Raw genomic sequence first — 16,854 nt, forward strand, 5'->3', positions numbered from 1 at the left:
ATGTTAAGGCTTGCTTTAGGAATACATGCAGAATAGTTAATAACCAGGCACATCATCTTTTCGAGCAAATAATTCTTAAGCATGAAACTTCCAATGCCGTGGTTGTCACATATTTTATGTTCTGCACACAGCAATCTTGGTAAAGTAACTTCATTAGAAGCAATAAACCAACTACTTATGCCTGGGATGAACATGAAAAGAAGAAATGATGGAGAAATGACAGCAGATGAAAAGAAGAAAAGGGCAGTAAGTCCTTTCTACTTATTACTCAGAGCATGTTTCAGTAATTTTTCTACCCTCTGAAGATGATAGGCAAATCAGATATGCTAGAGTGCATCTAAGCAATATGTACAGCCCTAACAAATAAAAAAAGCTCCCTTTGATAACATGGAAGTGAGGGGGCTGGATCGTGCCTGATGTTTTACTTCCATACAACAGCTGTTAGATATTTGGTAGCACTGTTATGCATTATACAAGCTAGGTGATTTAAAACACAGTTCACGTGAGACTGGGCAATTAAGTGTTATAAGAGTAAGCAGCACCCGATTTAAAGGGTCAAGTCTAACCTATTAAGAAGATAAGGATGAACAGAAATCCTATGTTAACCATGTTTGAAAACTCATGAAATAAAGGCCTCAAATCAAAGTTTAGCTATTTGCTACTGGATCCACGTTTACATATCTGGAGCCATTCAGGTAAGTAGCTGATTACAATGTTGTTCCAAGAATGATCAAAAATGCCTCTAAATGATAGTGGACTAAATCACAGTTTTCATTATTTTTCTTTATTTAAAGATCAGAGTAAGACATTGATAAATAGATACTTACACAATACACAAAGGAAAAATAAGAAGTGTTCTATAGCTAGGAACAGATTTATAACGTAAGTTTAGGCAGACTGTTTATAAGATAAAGCAGTGAAAGCCTTTCTGATGTTGGCAACAAATGCAGAGAAGTTGTTAGTTTCTCTCACTTTCAGCTGGAACTCTGCTATACAATCCAGAGGAGGAGTACAGGAAGTCACTGAAAATGACAGAAATTTAAAAAAATTAGACTATTTACTAAAAATTCAGTATTAGTGGTTTTTCCAGGCTTATGAAATACAATGTAGTCTGCTATCTTGGTATGTTTTAGTTTCTGTCATTATGTTTGAGTAACCTATTAAATCATTTTCTTTCAGTGAAGACAAAGCCTCAAAAGAACATACAATTCTTTTTTGATTTCCAGACCTCCCACTCAGTGCTGTGCTCCTGCTTCAGTTGTTAGAGCAGTTCTCTGCCTGCCTCAAAAACTGAGACACATTCCTAAACGTTTTTGTTGCTCTGCAGGTGGGAAGACTGAAAACTGATGTAGCCCAGCATGTGATAAACTTTTTATTTCAGCCCAATTTAGACTTGAATTAGTAAAAACTGCAGTCTGCTGTGTCCATACACAGAGACATAGATTCTGGAGCATTCTTCTAAAAGCAACTCAGCACAGTACTCAAGTTAATGCCGCTGGTCTTTGTAAAGCTGTCTTTGCTATACAGATCTTGAGTTAAGAGCTGAAAGGCTATCTGCAAAGAGGAATTCTGGATTTCTAGTTTCAATCTTTCTCCTATATCACACAATTGTAGGGAATTAATAGTGGGGAACCAAATTTTTTCTCTCCTATAGGCTTCTCAAGCTGATTGAGATACACCTGTCAACATAGGCATTTATTCTTGTGTAAAAGGAAGAGGCAACAAGTATCTGTCCTTGTATCTACTTTGTACCAAACATAGCAGCAAACAGCAACTCAACCCAAACAGAGGAGTGCATGTTTTCATATAAAAAAGAGAAAATTAAGTTATATTAATGCTGCAAAGTTTTTCGTTAATAAATTAGAAGACAAAGATGACAACTGTATTTAGACTCTTCTCTCCCCCCCCCCCCCTTTTTTTTTCTTCCAAATACAGAGATCAGATTCTGTCTTATTATTTACAAATTTAAAGTCCACGTACCTTCATAATCTCCCTGGTCATTTATGGAAAGGGTAAACACATACGGCTTGTCAGGATCTTTGTGGTCAATATGTCTGAATATAAACTGTAACTGTTCATCTAAAGCAGATATAAACAGAATTCATTAACACTTCGCTTGAAAGTCACAGTGATAAAAAAAATCACAATATTAGATCGTTTTAATAAATGCTTACAATACTTGCAAATTCAGCAAACCTGGTCTCTTTGCAAAACAAATACATTTTAATATACCATCTTCTGCCATTTGAGAAACAATGATAATATCTGAGCTAAGGAGTGGGAATAACTTAAATGGAGTTGGCTATGTTACCAACCATTATCTTCCTCAGATTTGCAGAGACATCTGAACTGCTCTTCAATAACAAAAGCAGCTGTAAGCAAGAGCCACAGTTCAAGGCCAAGACTATGGCTGCTGACCAACCAGCACTCACTGTCAGTGATGACTAGTGTAAGCAAGTGTGTAATTAAGAGAGGAAGATGACTCAATATAATACACTAGTCTACTACCAAGTATGTCCAAGGCAATCTTCAGTTGTGTGAGCTATTATATCCTTAGCTACATAATTCAACATAAACCACATTGTATCGCTGCATATGGAAACTAAGGAAACTACAGGAACTTACCATGAATTCTACGTATTTCCAATCCAAGCCGCTCTTCAAACAACTCTTTAGACTTGCAAAGTCGTTCCACTCTCTCCTTAGCAGCCTTGTTTTTAGAAGATATCACTAGAATTTTAAAAGCCACCAGAAGTACCAAGTAAAAATCAGTGAAGCACAAGAACAAAACGAATAGTAGTAAAGCCCATCAAGAGCAAGCATTAAAAAATTTCCTCCTCTAACTAAAAACTCTCACCTTCCTTTTTCTTCATCAACTCCTCTTTAAGCTCTTGGATACTGTCTGTTAACTCCTTCTTTTGCTCTTCTTCATTGTTTAGGTTAGATTTTATTTCTGTCAAATGTTCTTGATTTTCTGATATGTGTTTATTCTGCTGAAGAATCTCTGAAAGGAAGCAAGAAAATATGAACGTTTACAGCTGATGAATTAGGTTCCCACTAGTTAGCACTCATCCATATAGTTTGGGGTGATTGAATAAAATCTAATAAAGTGCATACTGCAAACATCAAATATCAGGATGAAGTAAAAGTTATTCAGAAGTAAACCTACAAAGTAGGGAGCTCCTCTGATACTGTCTGTATCATATGCAGTCTGTTTCTGCTGCCAGACACAATTTACATCTTCAAAGCACAAGGATGGTTAATCTTGTTCAGAGACAAACTGACAAAAAGTATGGAACGGTAACACTGACTGATATTACACATTGCAACTATTTTTACCTGATATTCTGAAATTCAGTTCGGAATTCAGAGTAGTTAATACTAAACTGATAAGCTGACCATATTCTGTTTTTAACGTAGAAGAGGCATAACTAACCTCACAACATTTAACTAACAATTTGCAATGTTTTACTAAGTAATTTATTTTTTCTAGCACAGTCAGCAAGTTCTGGTACTTGGTTGTTTTAAGTGTAATCATTTGTTCATTCTTAAGCACCAAAAACACTACAGAGAAAACTTTTAACAAGTCTTTATCCTTTTGTATCATCAGTGAAATCCTCCAGCAAGCTGCTTTCGACTTGCAGTTTGCATCCTGGAACTGCATGTGTTTGGTTTCTGTTCTATCTTCATTCTGACTTCATAGGTTACCTTTTAAAAGGGAGGTTAAACACGTTATTCAGCTGCATTACGTTAATTTTAGAGATGCTAGAGAGCAAATAAAGCACCATACTGTACCATTTCTATACTCCTGAATTTTATCGATCATCAGGTCCCCCTCTTTCAGCTTCTTGGCCCATTTCTCTGTAAGGACAAGAGACTTCGGTTACCAGAAGAAGCCTGGGGATGGCTTGGAGAACGCGGGGGTGCAAGGACCGCGCAGCCTCCTCACCTGAGAGCACCTTCAGGGACTCCTTGCACGAGTCCCTCAGCGCTAGGGTCTGCTTGAGCTGCTCCGTGCCATAAACGCCCTTCAGCTCGGCCCAGAACTCCTTCATTTCCCTCTCAACGAGCGTTATGTCGTCCTCTGCCTTTACGTTAGACATGGTCACAGGGCAGCGGCCGCGATGACCGGCACGGGGGGTGCTGCCGGCACGGCTCCGCTGCGGGCCGCAGCCGGGCTCCTCCACCGGCCCGCAGCCGCCTTCAAACGGCCGCCGCCTTCCCGCCCGCCCAGCGGCCGCTCTCCCACTGGCCGCCGCTCTTGCCCGCCTCGCAACAAACCCGCCGCTGATTGGCTCAAGCAGCAGTCGCACGTTAGGAGCCGCCGGGGCGGTAACGGCTGTGAGGGGCCGGCCCCACCTCGCCGCACGGAGCCCGCCCGGGCGGAGCCGCCCCGTCAGGGCTCGCAGAGGGCCGTGTAGGGCCGTGAGGCTGCTGTCCTTATCCCGCCGCATGTCCCCGGGGAGGCCCAGTCGTGAGGCGTGGGCTGGGGCTCTCCCAAACGGCCTCCAGCTGCCCGAGCCGCCTCAGGTTCGCGGCGCAGCAGCCGGGCCGGCAGCACTGCCCGCCCCCCCCGCACCCTGGGACACCGCAGGGCTGAGACAGGCACCAGCTTTGACCCCAGGTGGCAGCCCTCAGCTCGTCAGGGAGGCTGCTCAGCGTTTGTGACCATAGCTAACGAATTGCTAGCTTCAGCTTACTTAATTGTTACTCAGGTGATCTCAGAATAACATAGACTTAATATAGCTTTAAGGATTGCTCTTTGAAACCATTAATTATTCTAATAATTTCCTCAACTACTACTAACGAGGAATGATTAGATGAAGCTGGCTGACCAAGAGAAAGCAGCTGACACACATTAGCATTTGCCTAAACCTCCCCGGGTCAGCTCAGCCCCAGAGCAGTCTGACCTTTGTTAGGGCAGCATGGGGCTGGTGAGCACTGCTGGAAGGCCTGAAATGTGGAAACAAAGTAAGAGCTTCCTAAATACTTCTCTTCTTAAATATATAATTAAGATATATCTTCTCAGGGGTTCTATTTGGAAAATGTTCATGCCTAAGAAAATGGTTGTCTGCTGTTGTATACAGTGTTTACTTGTGAACTGACTAAATTGCTAGTTAATCCTCATAGCTGGTCCAGTGCCAATGAAAACACCGATGTGGACATCAATGTTATTGTTCAATTAACTAAACATAATGTAGCAGAAAGCTAGGCCCAGTACATAGGCCTCCATTAACAGTGTTTTAGAAAATGTTTACTTTGATGGTTTTTCCTTCCCTTGTAAACACTTGCTTAGCAACATCTGACATGGGTTATGTAACGCTTGCTCTGACGTGTAGGTGTAAAGGAGATGTAAACATTTTGTCCTCCCTTCTGTAGTTCATCAACGTGATTTTTGGTTCTATATTATTACCAAGAATACGCATAGCCTCTGTTTTTACATGTCTTGGAAAATAAACTGAGAAGGTACCAAGAAATTAAAAACTCTTTATGTGAACAGATACGATTGTAAAGGGTTATGCATTGCACAAAGAGCTCATTTGCTCGTGTAAAGACCAAGCAGTGGTTTTGGATTGTGTAAAGACCACAAACAAGTCAAAAGCTTTGATTAAAAACTTAATTGCACACATTTCCTGACTATTTTATACAGATCACTAGCTTTTGTTACGTTTCCACTTGCTTAAATACAGCAAATAGTTTTATTTCTTATATATCTCAAGTGACTTAAAAAGACTAGGTGTATTACAGATACGTCATGCAGTGCTTTGTGTAGAAAAGCAGGGAGTAAAAGCCTATTGAGGAAGTAGTTCTCCACTGCTGGAGTTGAAACAAGTTCTTAAATACAGTATTTCCACATGCATTTCTCCATCTTTTCTTTGCTGGTCGCTGGAGCTAAAAAGAGCTTTAGTATCAGACTTTTATAGGTTGCCGAACATCACATGCAGGACAGCAGATGACTCACATCAGCTGTTGATTGCCTGCGGGATGAGGCAGGACTGAGAGTGCTTCCAGGCACGATGAGAACATCGCCTAAACTGTCTCTCTCACAGAAACCTTCTCACCTGTTCCAAAAACTTCCTTCTTGCTGTTTTTGTCAATTGTGGATTTATTTATTTTTAAAATATTTTTTGTAAACATGACTGTATATCTAAGATGTATATGCTGCTGAAACAGGCAGAAGGAATAGGAGAAAATTAAAGCTTATGTTTGCTGTTAGCTGTTAACAGCATAATTCTGTCTTGATTATGTCTAAGGTGCTTATTTGTCTGTCTAAGCAGAAAGATAATTAGCAGCGTATGAATCAGCAGCAAAATATTTGCAATGAAAATTAATATCAGGACATTGGTATTAAAAGAGGTTACTTTACTGAGGTGTTGCCAAGACATGCCTTCCAACGTTATATCAGTCACGTTTTTGTGGCGCCAAGGTGTGCTCGAATGGTTCCGTCTGAGAAGGAGGGTTTAGCCTGAGTGGACGCAGCACTGTCCCGGTGCTGATCAGGGGTGGACATTTTAATACTCAGAAATAATGCAAACATGCAAAAAAAGTTATTGAAATGGTCCTGCACGTCCTGTACAGGAGAGGCAGTTTTTCTGATACTGTTAAATAACAATGGCATTCAAGACAGACTGGAAGGTGACCTCTTTTATTAGCTAGCGCTCTCTCGTGAGGACGTTATGTTGTATCTTGATGGAAACTTATTGCAAAATATTTTTCATAATAGAGCAATAATTATTTATTTACCTTATTACAGTTGCTGTCTTAAATAAGTACTGTAAATAAGATGGCTGTTACTCAGCCACCAACTTGACATTTACATGAATACTTAGAGCTAATTATTCATAAACTAGACTGAAAAGCAGATGAATGCTTCACATTCTCCACTTCTCTTACACACTAAACCCAGATATGTACAAAAGAGTGATTTTTATTGTTGTTGTTATAAATTCTACTGATCTTTAATGGAGAGATGCTTTAAATTTGTAGCAAAGGGGTGTTTCCTCTGGTATTAACATGTAAAAAGCTATTTGGGAAAGATGTTTCTGAACAAATCATTTCTTGGGAAAGTTAGTTTCCACCAGATCACTTGCATGGTAGTCCCCATCCTGGGCACCCTGAAGAGCTCTAAGCTGTAGGGCTTGGCAAGAGACAAACCTCCCCAAAGATTTGCAGCTAGAAAGCTTGGAAATATGTATGGTGAAGTATCCGGAAATTTTGTTTTTAAGAAGGTTTTCTCTGAAATCAAGGGACACGTATTGAAGTGGATATTCAATTAATGTACGGAAAAGTATTTTAGTAGTTATTTCAGAAACATTCCATAGAATTTTAAATCCTTCTTTTAACTTTAAGGTCTTCTATGTGGCTTGATGCAAGTGATAGCAATAAACAGTACAGGATTTACATCTGCTAAGATGTTTCTAAAAGCAGACTATTAATAGCTAGGTAAAGGTGAGACTGTGTCAGAAGAGAGGTCTCCTAAGTCCATTCAATTATCACACCTTATTTGTTGATTCTGCTTTGTGTTTCTGCGTGACTTCCCTGACTACACATCATCAAGCTGCGTTAAGCCGTTAAGTCTCTCCTCAGCAAAGGCGGTGAGGCAGTCCGCATCTCTGTCGGTGCGGCTTGTGCTGTTTAGCCTGGGTGCCGTGCAGAAAGTGGCAGGGACATGCTTGGAGACCATACACAGCTGCTTTTGTTTTCTGATTGTGGTTGTTTCAGAAGCACAGGTTACCTTTAATGGAAGATAGGCCTGAATATTAGAGCCAGGTACAGAACTCAACTTCTTCCCTTGCATAGGACTGCCTGTCAGACAATGGTATCGTCAGGCTTTTGGCATCCGTTTAGTCTCTGGGAAAATCGTTTCTTATGTAGCCACCTCACAGGTGAACACAATCTTTTCCTATGCTGAAGTTATTAATATTAAAGCTGCTAGGTTTGACGCACTAATACGTTATTTGCTGTGTACTTTTAAAATCCCGGTGTCTGGAAGAATCTCCACCTCCTCTTGGTCATTCATCCAGAGGAAGCCAAAGGCTTCCATTGGAAGAACTACAGGAAAACACTCCCAGCCACCCGTCTGGCAAAACAGGTCTTGTTTCTGCTGGGCTGGGCACCAAGAAGGGGGCTGCAGTAGGTCAGGCTTCAGCTCCTCCTGGCAGAGGTGTGCAGCACCCCCATGGTGTAAGCAACGTGCAAGGCTGGTGATGCTGAGTGAGATGATTCTGAGACTAAGCTTCATCTGCAGTGTGCCCTGATTAACGTGGCCTCTTGTACAAAGGAAACAGTTGCTTTTTTGTGCTTTGAGAAAACTGCTGCTTTAAGAGTGAATCTAGTGTCCAACAGAATCATTAATGTATGGATGATGGCTGTATTTTCCATGACTGAAAACGTGTTGTGCACAAACAGTATGGTCGCCAAATTCAGTTTCAAACTGAAATGAACGGCTTTAATGACAGTTCTGCAGAGACCAATCATTTGTGTATTCTTTCTATCCTTTATAGAGGCAACAGTTAATGAAGTATACACACTACTAATGTCCATACTGCAGAGAAATGAACTGTGAAAAAATTCAAGCAAACATGTTCCAACTGTTCATAGAAAGGATTGCATAAGTCACACATTGTGTTTCCACAAAACTTTCCCCACAATTTGCTGCTGATCAGCATGTACTTCACTTAGTTTCCTCCAATTAAAATTTGCAAACAGAAAAGCTTTCCAGTGCTAACAGACTCGTGCTTTCCTGGAGATTTGGAGCCACGTGTTCCAGGAATGGCTGGGTACACCCCACCGATACAATATAAAGGCAACGTCAATCACCTTCTCTCACTTTTTAATAGCTCCCTTCCATGGTTCTCATTCTCCCTAGAAACTTAAGATTAAAGGAACTTTGCTATATTTCAAGTACAGTCTAGCCAATTAAGATGGATCTCCTTCATAGCAATGGCGTGCTTATCATTCAGCATTTACAGAGGGATTACAGGGCTTACCAGGATTTCCTTAATTTCATGTCACATGTTGGAGATCCTCGTAATATATTCTCAATTTACTTTCCTCTCTGGTTTCAACTCAACCAAGTGGTTGGTACTAAAATGATATGGGTGGCTGTCATTGGTGATTGGTTCAACCTCATATTTAAATGGTAAGAAGTCATGTTTATTGTAAAATTTGCTATTTCTAATGATGGTTACTGTATGTTCCTCAAGTTTAGAAAACATTCTGCAAATGGTGTAATGGTAGACTTTCTCTGTACTTATAAACTAGGAATTCACGCTGAAGTTATTTAAGATGTGTTTGAAATTAAATTTTGATAAGACAAGAAGAACCTATAGCACTGTTATGGAATAATTTTGGCAGTATAGCTCGTCATATTCATTGTAAGTTTATTTATCATGCTTTGTGGAGGTGTTCTTATATAAAAATATTTTTATTGCATCTTTGCTTCATTTTACTTTATTTTTTTATTAGGATTTTATTTGGTCATCGTCCTTACTGGTGGGTGCACGAAACAGTGATTTATCCCAATCAGTCAAGCCCATGTCTTGAACAGTTTCCTATAACATGTGAAACTGGACCAGGTAAGGAATGTTGGAGATCACATTGATACATTTAATACAGTGTTTTCTGGAGGGGGGAAAGGATGTGACTTATGATGATTTTGTATGATGTAGAAATTTTGAGGTGGCCTATGCATATGTAACTTGTACATTGTATGCTACAGCCCTGAGGGGGGTTCCAGTGCTTATAGAAGCAAGATGTCAGAATAACAGCTCAGGTTTCAGCATGAGTATTTGTTAAATTAGGCTTGTGGTGCTCAAATTGATGGGGGTGTATTTAACAACAAGTAGCTGAGGTATGCCATAACTTGAGGAATATGATAGAAATACAGTAGTTTGACACATTCCCTGTAAGTATGTTCCTGCAGGAGAAATACATATTACTCTAATTTGTCATCCCATATTTTTTAATCTTCTCTGACCCTTTGGGGAAAAATAATGGGCAACTAAATCTGTACAAATATGACAACGTTGTAAATACATCAGTATTCAACTAACAACTAGATGCTCTATTTTTTAAATCATAATCAAAGTCTAAGTCATGGAAAAATACTATGCTTTCTGGTCAAGATACCAGCTCACCCCAATATGGGTAAGCTGTTACCTACTTGATTTCTGGCAAATATTCTGGACTCTGTATAGATGAGTCTTCTGAAAAATTAAGAAATTAAACTTTTGAGATGTAACTGACAACATCGTTTGAGGCTTTGTTAACCTTCCCCCCCCCCCCCCCAAATGATTAGATGCCCGAGTAACTGACAATGGGTATTTTCTTTATGCCAAAGTTATAGTTGTCATTTTTAGCTTGAACTTTTCCTTTTTGTTTTTATTAGGAAGCCCATCTGGGCATGCCATGGGATCATCCTGCGTCTGGTATGTGATGGTAACAGCAGCACTTAGCTACACAGTAAGGTGGAAGGATAAATCAGCAGTTGCCCTTCACAGGTTAGCATCTCTCTGTTATTGTAATTCAATCTGATGTTTATTTGCATGTTATGTTTTTAATGGGCTTATTTTAACCACATATTCAGTCAGTTTTATCTAGTTTGTAAAAACAAGCAAACAAACAAAAAAACTTTATTATGATTTACTTCAACTGAAGTCAAAGAATATGAAGAAGATTTGTGCATTTCTGTATGTTGGTGTTTATTAACTTATGGTTATTGCATTGCAGTATCTGTGAATCAGCTTCTATTAAAGACTGTCAGGTCTTTTGTGTCAGATATTTTGAATTATATTAAATGTTTTAACATGTTTTATCTTCTGGTTAGTACATAAATTTACTGCTTTGATCATAGTCATTCTTGATCCATTTTAAAGCAAACACGTAATACTGGCAGAGTTCAGTGTACCATGTTATTCGGCTCTGTGGGAAAGCCTTTTAATTACTTTGATGGTTGTACTTTCCAAGCTTTATGAGGTTGTTCCCGTGTTATGTGAATTTTGTCACCAAATTAATAATCTTTTGTGTTTAAGTATTCTGTCACGATGCTAAATATGTTCAAGGTACTAGTGCTAATTTAACTTGCCACTGATGCCTTTCATCACTGGATGTAGCTGCAAGAATAACCTCTCTCGCTAGTATTTTAGTACTGACTTTACTCTTTGAGCCTATGATTCTAAACTTTTCCACTTGTAAACCTGTGCTTGGGAAAAATAGGAGCCCGGGCCTGTTGTAAATTACTATGTGAAATATCTTAATTTTTAAGCATCTTCCTTTTCCCTTTCAGACTGACGTGGTCATTGCTCTGGAGTATTTTTTGGATTATCCAGATCAGTGTGTGCATCTCAAGAGTATTCATAGCAACACATTTCCCTCATCAAGTTATTCTCGGAGTATTTGCTGGTAATGTTGCTAATTTTACTATTTTTTTCATTATATATGCAAAATCCTAACATCCTGAAGTACGATAAGTTAAAGAGATTTTCAGTAGTGCTACTCAACTTGCAGCTGCCGTGGTGCTCTGCACTCTCTGGAAGATCAAGGTTTGCTGACAGTCTGTCTTGTAATTGCCTTCCGTACTTGGAAGGCAGTATGTTTCTGATGTCTGTGACTCACACAGGAAGTGAGCTCTGCTCCAGATGACAGCCAACTCCGACTGCATTATTGCCACAGGCAATACACTATGCAGTGTATACTAATACAGGCTAGCACTATAGCTTTTGTACTGGCTACATCTGATCTTATCTTTGCTGCCTGTGTGGAAGGTAGCTGAGAGGAAATGGCTCCTATATGGCTCTACTTTCCTCTCAGGAGGAATCTATTTGCTGCTGTTCATTTCAAGGGGGGGTCCGGGGCAAACCAGTATGTATGCAGTGTGGCCGAATGTTGGGCCAGAGATCTGGGGCTAAAGTGAGAAAAAGCTAAGTCAGCAGTACAAACTCCCCAGGGGGATTTAGGAAGATTAAGTATGTTGGGGTGGTGTTTGTTTTTTTTTGTTTTGTTTTGTTTTTTTTTCTGAGTTATTTGTGTGTTTCAAATTGGTATCTAGCATGGTCAAATGATGAACGCTTTAGTATCTCTCAGATCTTGAGGAGGGTGACCAGAGCATGGAGTAGGGGCTGCCTGCTCCCATTCTCTTTAAGGTATGCAGAGAAGGCTGTGCAGCACTGATGACAGCTTGCAGTCCAGCTGTCCCTTTTCACAACCAGGATAAAATGAATAAGAAAGAGGATAGTTGCATTCTGTGCCTTTTCCTTCAACGCTCAAAGCCTGTGTGGGAACTGGTATTGAAAGCTGCATTGATGAGGCCAGCCTTTGGGTGGAGGACTCTTCTAGAAAAGGAGTGTTCTAGTTTACATCCCATATTTGATAGGTTGTCATCTGGGAGATACAGTCAAGCCTAAGGCATGTCTCAGATTTAAAAAAAAAAAAATGCAGTATTTGGCATTTAATGTTTTTTCTTTTTCAAATTATCAGGTATGAGTGGGAGACTTTGTGTGTGTGTACCACAGGACTGGTAAATTGTGTGTGTATATATGTATATATTTATATGTATGTATATTTGCATATATGTATATTTTGTCTTCAAAAGTCAAATTCTACAGGGCAGTGTAAAAAGTGCTTCTTCAACACGTGTGTTGTTCCCTGTAACGCTGACTTTCTAATCCACAGGCATTCTTGTGGCAGAAGCATTTGAGCATGCCCCTGCTATTCAGACAGCAAGCTTGAGAATGTACATGAAGACAAACTTGTTTCTTTTCATCTTTGCCCTTGGGTTTTATCTAGTCCTCAAGCTTCTTGATATTGACTTGCTATGGTCTGTTCCAAAGGCCAAGAAGTGGTGTGACAATCCAGACTGGATAAACATCGACACTACACCATTTGCTGGACTGGTGAGGAATTTAGGTGCACTCTTTGGCTTAGGTCTTGGTATTAATTCTGAAATGTTTATCGCAAGCTGTAAAGGTAAAAATAGCTGTAAGATAAGTTTCCGCATATTGTGTATAGCTGCTTCTTTAGCAACACTGCAGCTGTATAATGTTGTTAAGATACCTACTCATATTGAGTGTTTGTTCTACATTCTCTCTTTTTGTAAGAGCGCAGCTATGCCTCTGACTGTAGTTGCCTTGGTTCCGTACTGTGTCCACTCATTAATGAGGACAACTGAAAAGAAACTTAATTAGATAAGGTTTTGAAATGGTTGGCAATGTAAGGATGGATGTGAGCTGTTCAAAAACTCTCTGCAAAGACAGTTCTGCTAACTCGTTTTAACCAAGGGAGATGCCACTGCATCTTTGATGTGCTCCTGGTAAGTAGCCAGTGTATCTAACATCTGCATGTTCAGGAGTGACTTTGGCAGCTCAAAAACATTAAGTAGTTGCTGACTTTATTCCTAGAAATATTGCAATGAAGGATACTGCAGTATGGTTTTCTAACAATACTCCGAGTCATGCTGAAGTTTTAAAGTATAACTGAATAGTTTTGTTTAGCTACTTGGTGGTCTTTTAGTTCTGTCCACAAACTAGACGGTGCTTCAGTTGTATATAGTGATATTCAATATTTAATTTTATATAGAGATATTGTGCCCTAAACTACTAGCTAAGGGTGTGACAGTATTACACCACCTACAGCTGTACAGCTGGCCCTATGCACTGTGAAAAGGCCAACATAATTATAAGAAAAGCTTTCTACATGTTTAACTTATTGAGCTTCCTGAGCAAAACAGCTTCTGATTAAGCCAGATGAGGAAAAACATTTAAATTTGTCTCAGTTAGACTCTGTAGAATATATCATTGCATTACTGTGATTTTGTCATTTTTACTTTTTAAAAATGTCGTACAAATCATGAATGCTAATGATTACACCTTTGATGTTGAAAATGCATGCATATGATGTAGAAAATACTTAAGTCCTCTACTACACGGAGCAACAAATGAAGAAAGTTATCAGTCACGAAATTATCTTGGCCTATTCCCTCAAGATTGTTGTTCGTGCTTCTGTACTGCAAAGGTAAATTAGTCTAATTCTCTCGGTTCGAGAGTCACAAGCCTGAATCGGTTAGTGGTTGTGTAAATCCAGAAAATGAAATGGCAGAGTAAATCATTGCAAGTTTATATTCTTGTATGCTTAGTTTATTTAAGCACAGAAGTAACCAATATTTTAAATATGTTTGTTATATAAAACCAATGCTCTAAATATATACATGGTCAGATACTTTCCCTTTTTATTCTTTATTTAGCACCTGTTGTTGCATATTCCCTTTCAGTGCACAATCTCTAAGCACTACTTTCCTTATAGTACTGAGTATACGTGCAACGTAAGGTTATAATATGGGTAATTAGGGCTGTCTGTGTGCTATCTGATAACAACAAGGCTTAGAAGATGTAAGCATACTATTGCTTTTGGACTTCCAATTAGTGGGGAGATGACAGAAATTTGAAGAATCTTATTCAATTAGGAAAACAAGGTGAATAATTTTGAGTTGGCCCTTGGGAATGCACATGATACAAATTACAGAAGCAAACATAGAATCATTTAGGTTGGAAACGACCTCTAAGATCATCTAGTCCAATCTTTAACCTAGCAGTGCCAACACAAAACAGGCTGTAATGATTAAAACAGACGGCCAATAATGCAGCTTCCTTACGCATTTTCAGTTAAGGATTAAAAAAAACACGCTTCTTTAGGAAAAATAGCACTTTAATGTTGCTTATGTGATTTCACTAGGTTCTGATAAAAGAATGCTATTACTGAGATTGTGTGAAAGCTGAAATTTTTATTTATTTTTTTTTGCTGCCTGGAATTAAGAGAGGGATCCTGATGAAGTTTTCACCCTTCCAGCTTTATTCAAGTTTCAGCAGTTGGTACAGTTGCACAGTTTTATAAGAAACTCCATGATGGTGTGGCTTGTTACAAACCACCCCACCACCCCCTGTAAGTTGCAGAATGACTTTGCCGGTAACAATCTATCGCTGCAAATAAAGATTTAAATTTTAGTACTGTAATTTAGACTTTGTCTCCAAGTTCCCAGTTCCTAAAGGAAAGAGGCCCTTGTCCAGTAGACAACACCCAGTAACATATTCCAGAGAAACATGCAGTAGACCTGAAAACAAACTGTTCCAGATACAAGCTTCTGTCAGAAGGTAATTCCAGATCTTCGTTATTCTTGAATGAACTGTTGCTGTATTTATCAACTCCGCTTAATATGAACAAGTAGCTTTTTTTTTTTTTTACTTTTACTGAATATACTTATGGTATTTAAAAATACTTCCCAAAGGCATTGTCATGCCTTCTGAAAAACACAGAAAACGTATTATCCATCACCATCTCCACAGAAGTGATTTACATGACTGTGCTAATTAACTGTAGGATTTTACATTGATTTAACTAAAGCATTTATTCATATTTAAAATCTGTTTGACACCTTTGAGTGGTGAGAGCAGGAGAACTGAGCCTTACCGGTTTCTGTTCCTCTTTTTGATTTTTCTTTCCTCAGTATTGTGAAGCTGCTACCTTCTTTGTGAGTACTTACTGGTTTTATTGGAAGGGTTACTGGTATGTCAAGCTGAGGGCTGCAACGTGTTAGCACTGCATGCAGTGGAAGCCCAACCTCCCCCAACAACACAGCTGAAGTAGGCATGGCATGAAGTAGTGGGAAGGGTCAAGGTTCTGCACCCAGAGGAAGGGTAGCTGTTGTAATCCTCTGCAGAACCATTAGGAGATATTTGAACCCTTCAATAATACCACATCATGCTTTGGATTGTTTTTTTTTATTCATACAGCTCACCTAGAGAGAAGTGGCAGTTTCCAGAACACCAGACTGGAGTCTTCCTTGATTGCTAGTTGAGGAAGGACAGGACTGTGCAGTCTGACTGGGGTGGTGGCAATTCCCCAGCTCAACAAAGAAAGATCTCATTTTCGGGCTTGCTTTCCTTTTCACTTAGCAGTGGGCTAAGCTGCTTCCTGCATGCATGAGCCTATGCTTAGTCCCCTGCAGGTGCCTGACAAGTTGCCTGACCCAGAAAGCTACATACATTTAAGGTACCATATAACTCTATATCATAGAGTACTTTGTGACACGAAGGGGTACCAGCATACACGTACCTCCTGCAGACTATTTGTTTAGAGAAAAAAAAAATCTTTGAAATTTAGTATCACAGCAGTTCAGCTAATCGGGGCTCCAGTGGTAACAAGCTTATAATACGCTCCTTCCATGGCCATCAGTTCATCATGGGTGCCCCTTTCGATGATGGTTCCTTGCGACATCACAGCAATGATGTCAGCATTCTGGATTGTGGACAAGCGGTGGGCAATGACGATGCAGGTACGCCCTTCTCTGGCTTTATCCAGCGCAGCTTGTACAGTCTAAAGGCAACAAAGTGGGAATGGCAAATCAAGTTGGGGCTCAGAGCTGGAGAAAGCTGATTGCTTCAAACTCATTAACTGTATTGTGCAATACTTGTACAAGTGACTACAAGGCTAAATTGAAGGTTATGTTATTGGTGTGCTTAGCTGGGTCGTGAACTTAATCTAGTAGCAGTACAAAGAAGGGACAGATAAATATACAAAGGAGTAGAAATTAAATGGTAAGGAAGGCCTTTTTCAGCTGTCACGCTGAATGTTAGCCTGGATATGCTTCTAAATTTCTACCATTTCTCTAATCTGAGTGTAACCAAGCCATGCAAACTATTGCCCAAGTTCTTAGGCCCCACACTGTTTGTTTTTTCTGTGCAGAAGCTGTATTTATGAAAGATTCCCACTGAATGCTTTGAAACCCAGGGAATTAATATGTACAGTACTTTAAAAGTGCTGCCTCTCATCAGCAGTCTAAGAGTCCCTGTAGCTTGCTGTTGT

At 39.6% G+C, this 16,854-nt stretch overlaps 3 protein-coding genes across 16 annotated transcripts in view; 1 reads left to right on the forward strand and 2 right to left on the reverse strand.

The window, feature by feature from the left end:
* Positions 1–765: 765 nt before the first annotated feature.
* Positions 766–4,867, reverse strand: SPC25 (SPC25 component of NDC80 kinetochore complex). Of its 2 annotated transcripts, XM_083842411.1 has the most exons (6): positions 3,950–4,417; positions 3,796–3,861; positions 2,858–3,004; positions 2,626–2,730; positions 1,981–2,079; positions 766–1,022 (listed from the first exon to the last, which is right to left on the reverse strand). In XM_083842411.1, exons 1-6 carry the CDS (start codon positions 4,101–4,103, stop codon positions 889–891), a joined length of 705 nt encoding a protein of 234 aa, XP_083698537.1. In that variant the 5' UTR covers positions 4,104–4,417; the 3' UTR covers positions 766–888. The 2 variants fall into 2 exon arrangements, with proteins under 2 accessions (XP_083698537.1, XP_083698538.1); XM_083842412.1 differs by lacking the exons at positions 766–1,022; positions 1,981–2,079; positions 2,626–2,730 and having other exon boundaries at positions 2,914–3,708; positions 3,950–4,867.
* Positions 4,868–8,891: 4,024 nt separating this feature from the next.
* On the forward strand, positions 8,892–13,816 carry G6PC2 (glucose-6-phosphatase catalytic subunit 2). The gene is made up of 5 exons (XM_083842448.1): positions 8,892–9,142; positions 9,469–9,578; positions 10,391–10,502; positions 11,288–11,403; positions 12,673–13,816. The coding sequence occupies exons 1-5, from the start codon at positions 8,925–8,927 to the stop codon at positions 13,182–13,184; spliced, it is 1,068 nt and encodes a 355-aa protein (XP_083698574.1). The 5' UTR covers positions 8,892–8,924; the 3' UTR covers positions 13,185–13,816.
* Positions 13,817–15,754: 1,938 nt separating this feature from the next.
* ABCB11 (ATP binding cassette subfamily B member 11) overlaps positions 15,755–16,854 on the reverse strand; it is a 68,406-nt gene continuing 67,306 nt past the window's right edge. For all 13 annotated transcript variants that reach the window (XM_083842358.1, XM_083842357.1, XM_083842355.1 and 10 more), the window contains one exon: positions 15,755–16,365. In XM_083842358.1, coding sequence (XP_083698484.1) covers positions 16,165–16,365 — 201 coding nt within the window. In that variant the 3' untranslated portion in view covers positions 15,755–16,164. The remainder of the gene's footprint in view (positions 16,366–16,854) is intronic.

The sequence above is a fragment of the Anser anser genome, assembly GCF_964211835.1.
Source record: "Anser anser genome assembly, chromosome: 6".
NCBI lineage: Eukaryota > Metazoa > Chordata > Aves > Anseriformes > Anatidae > Anser > Anser anser.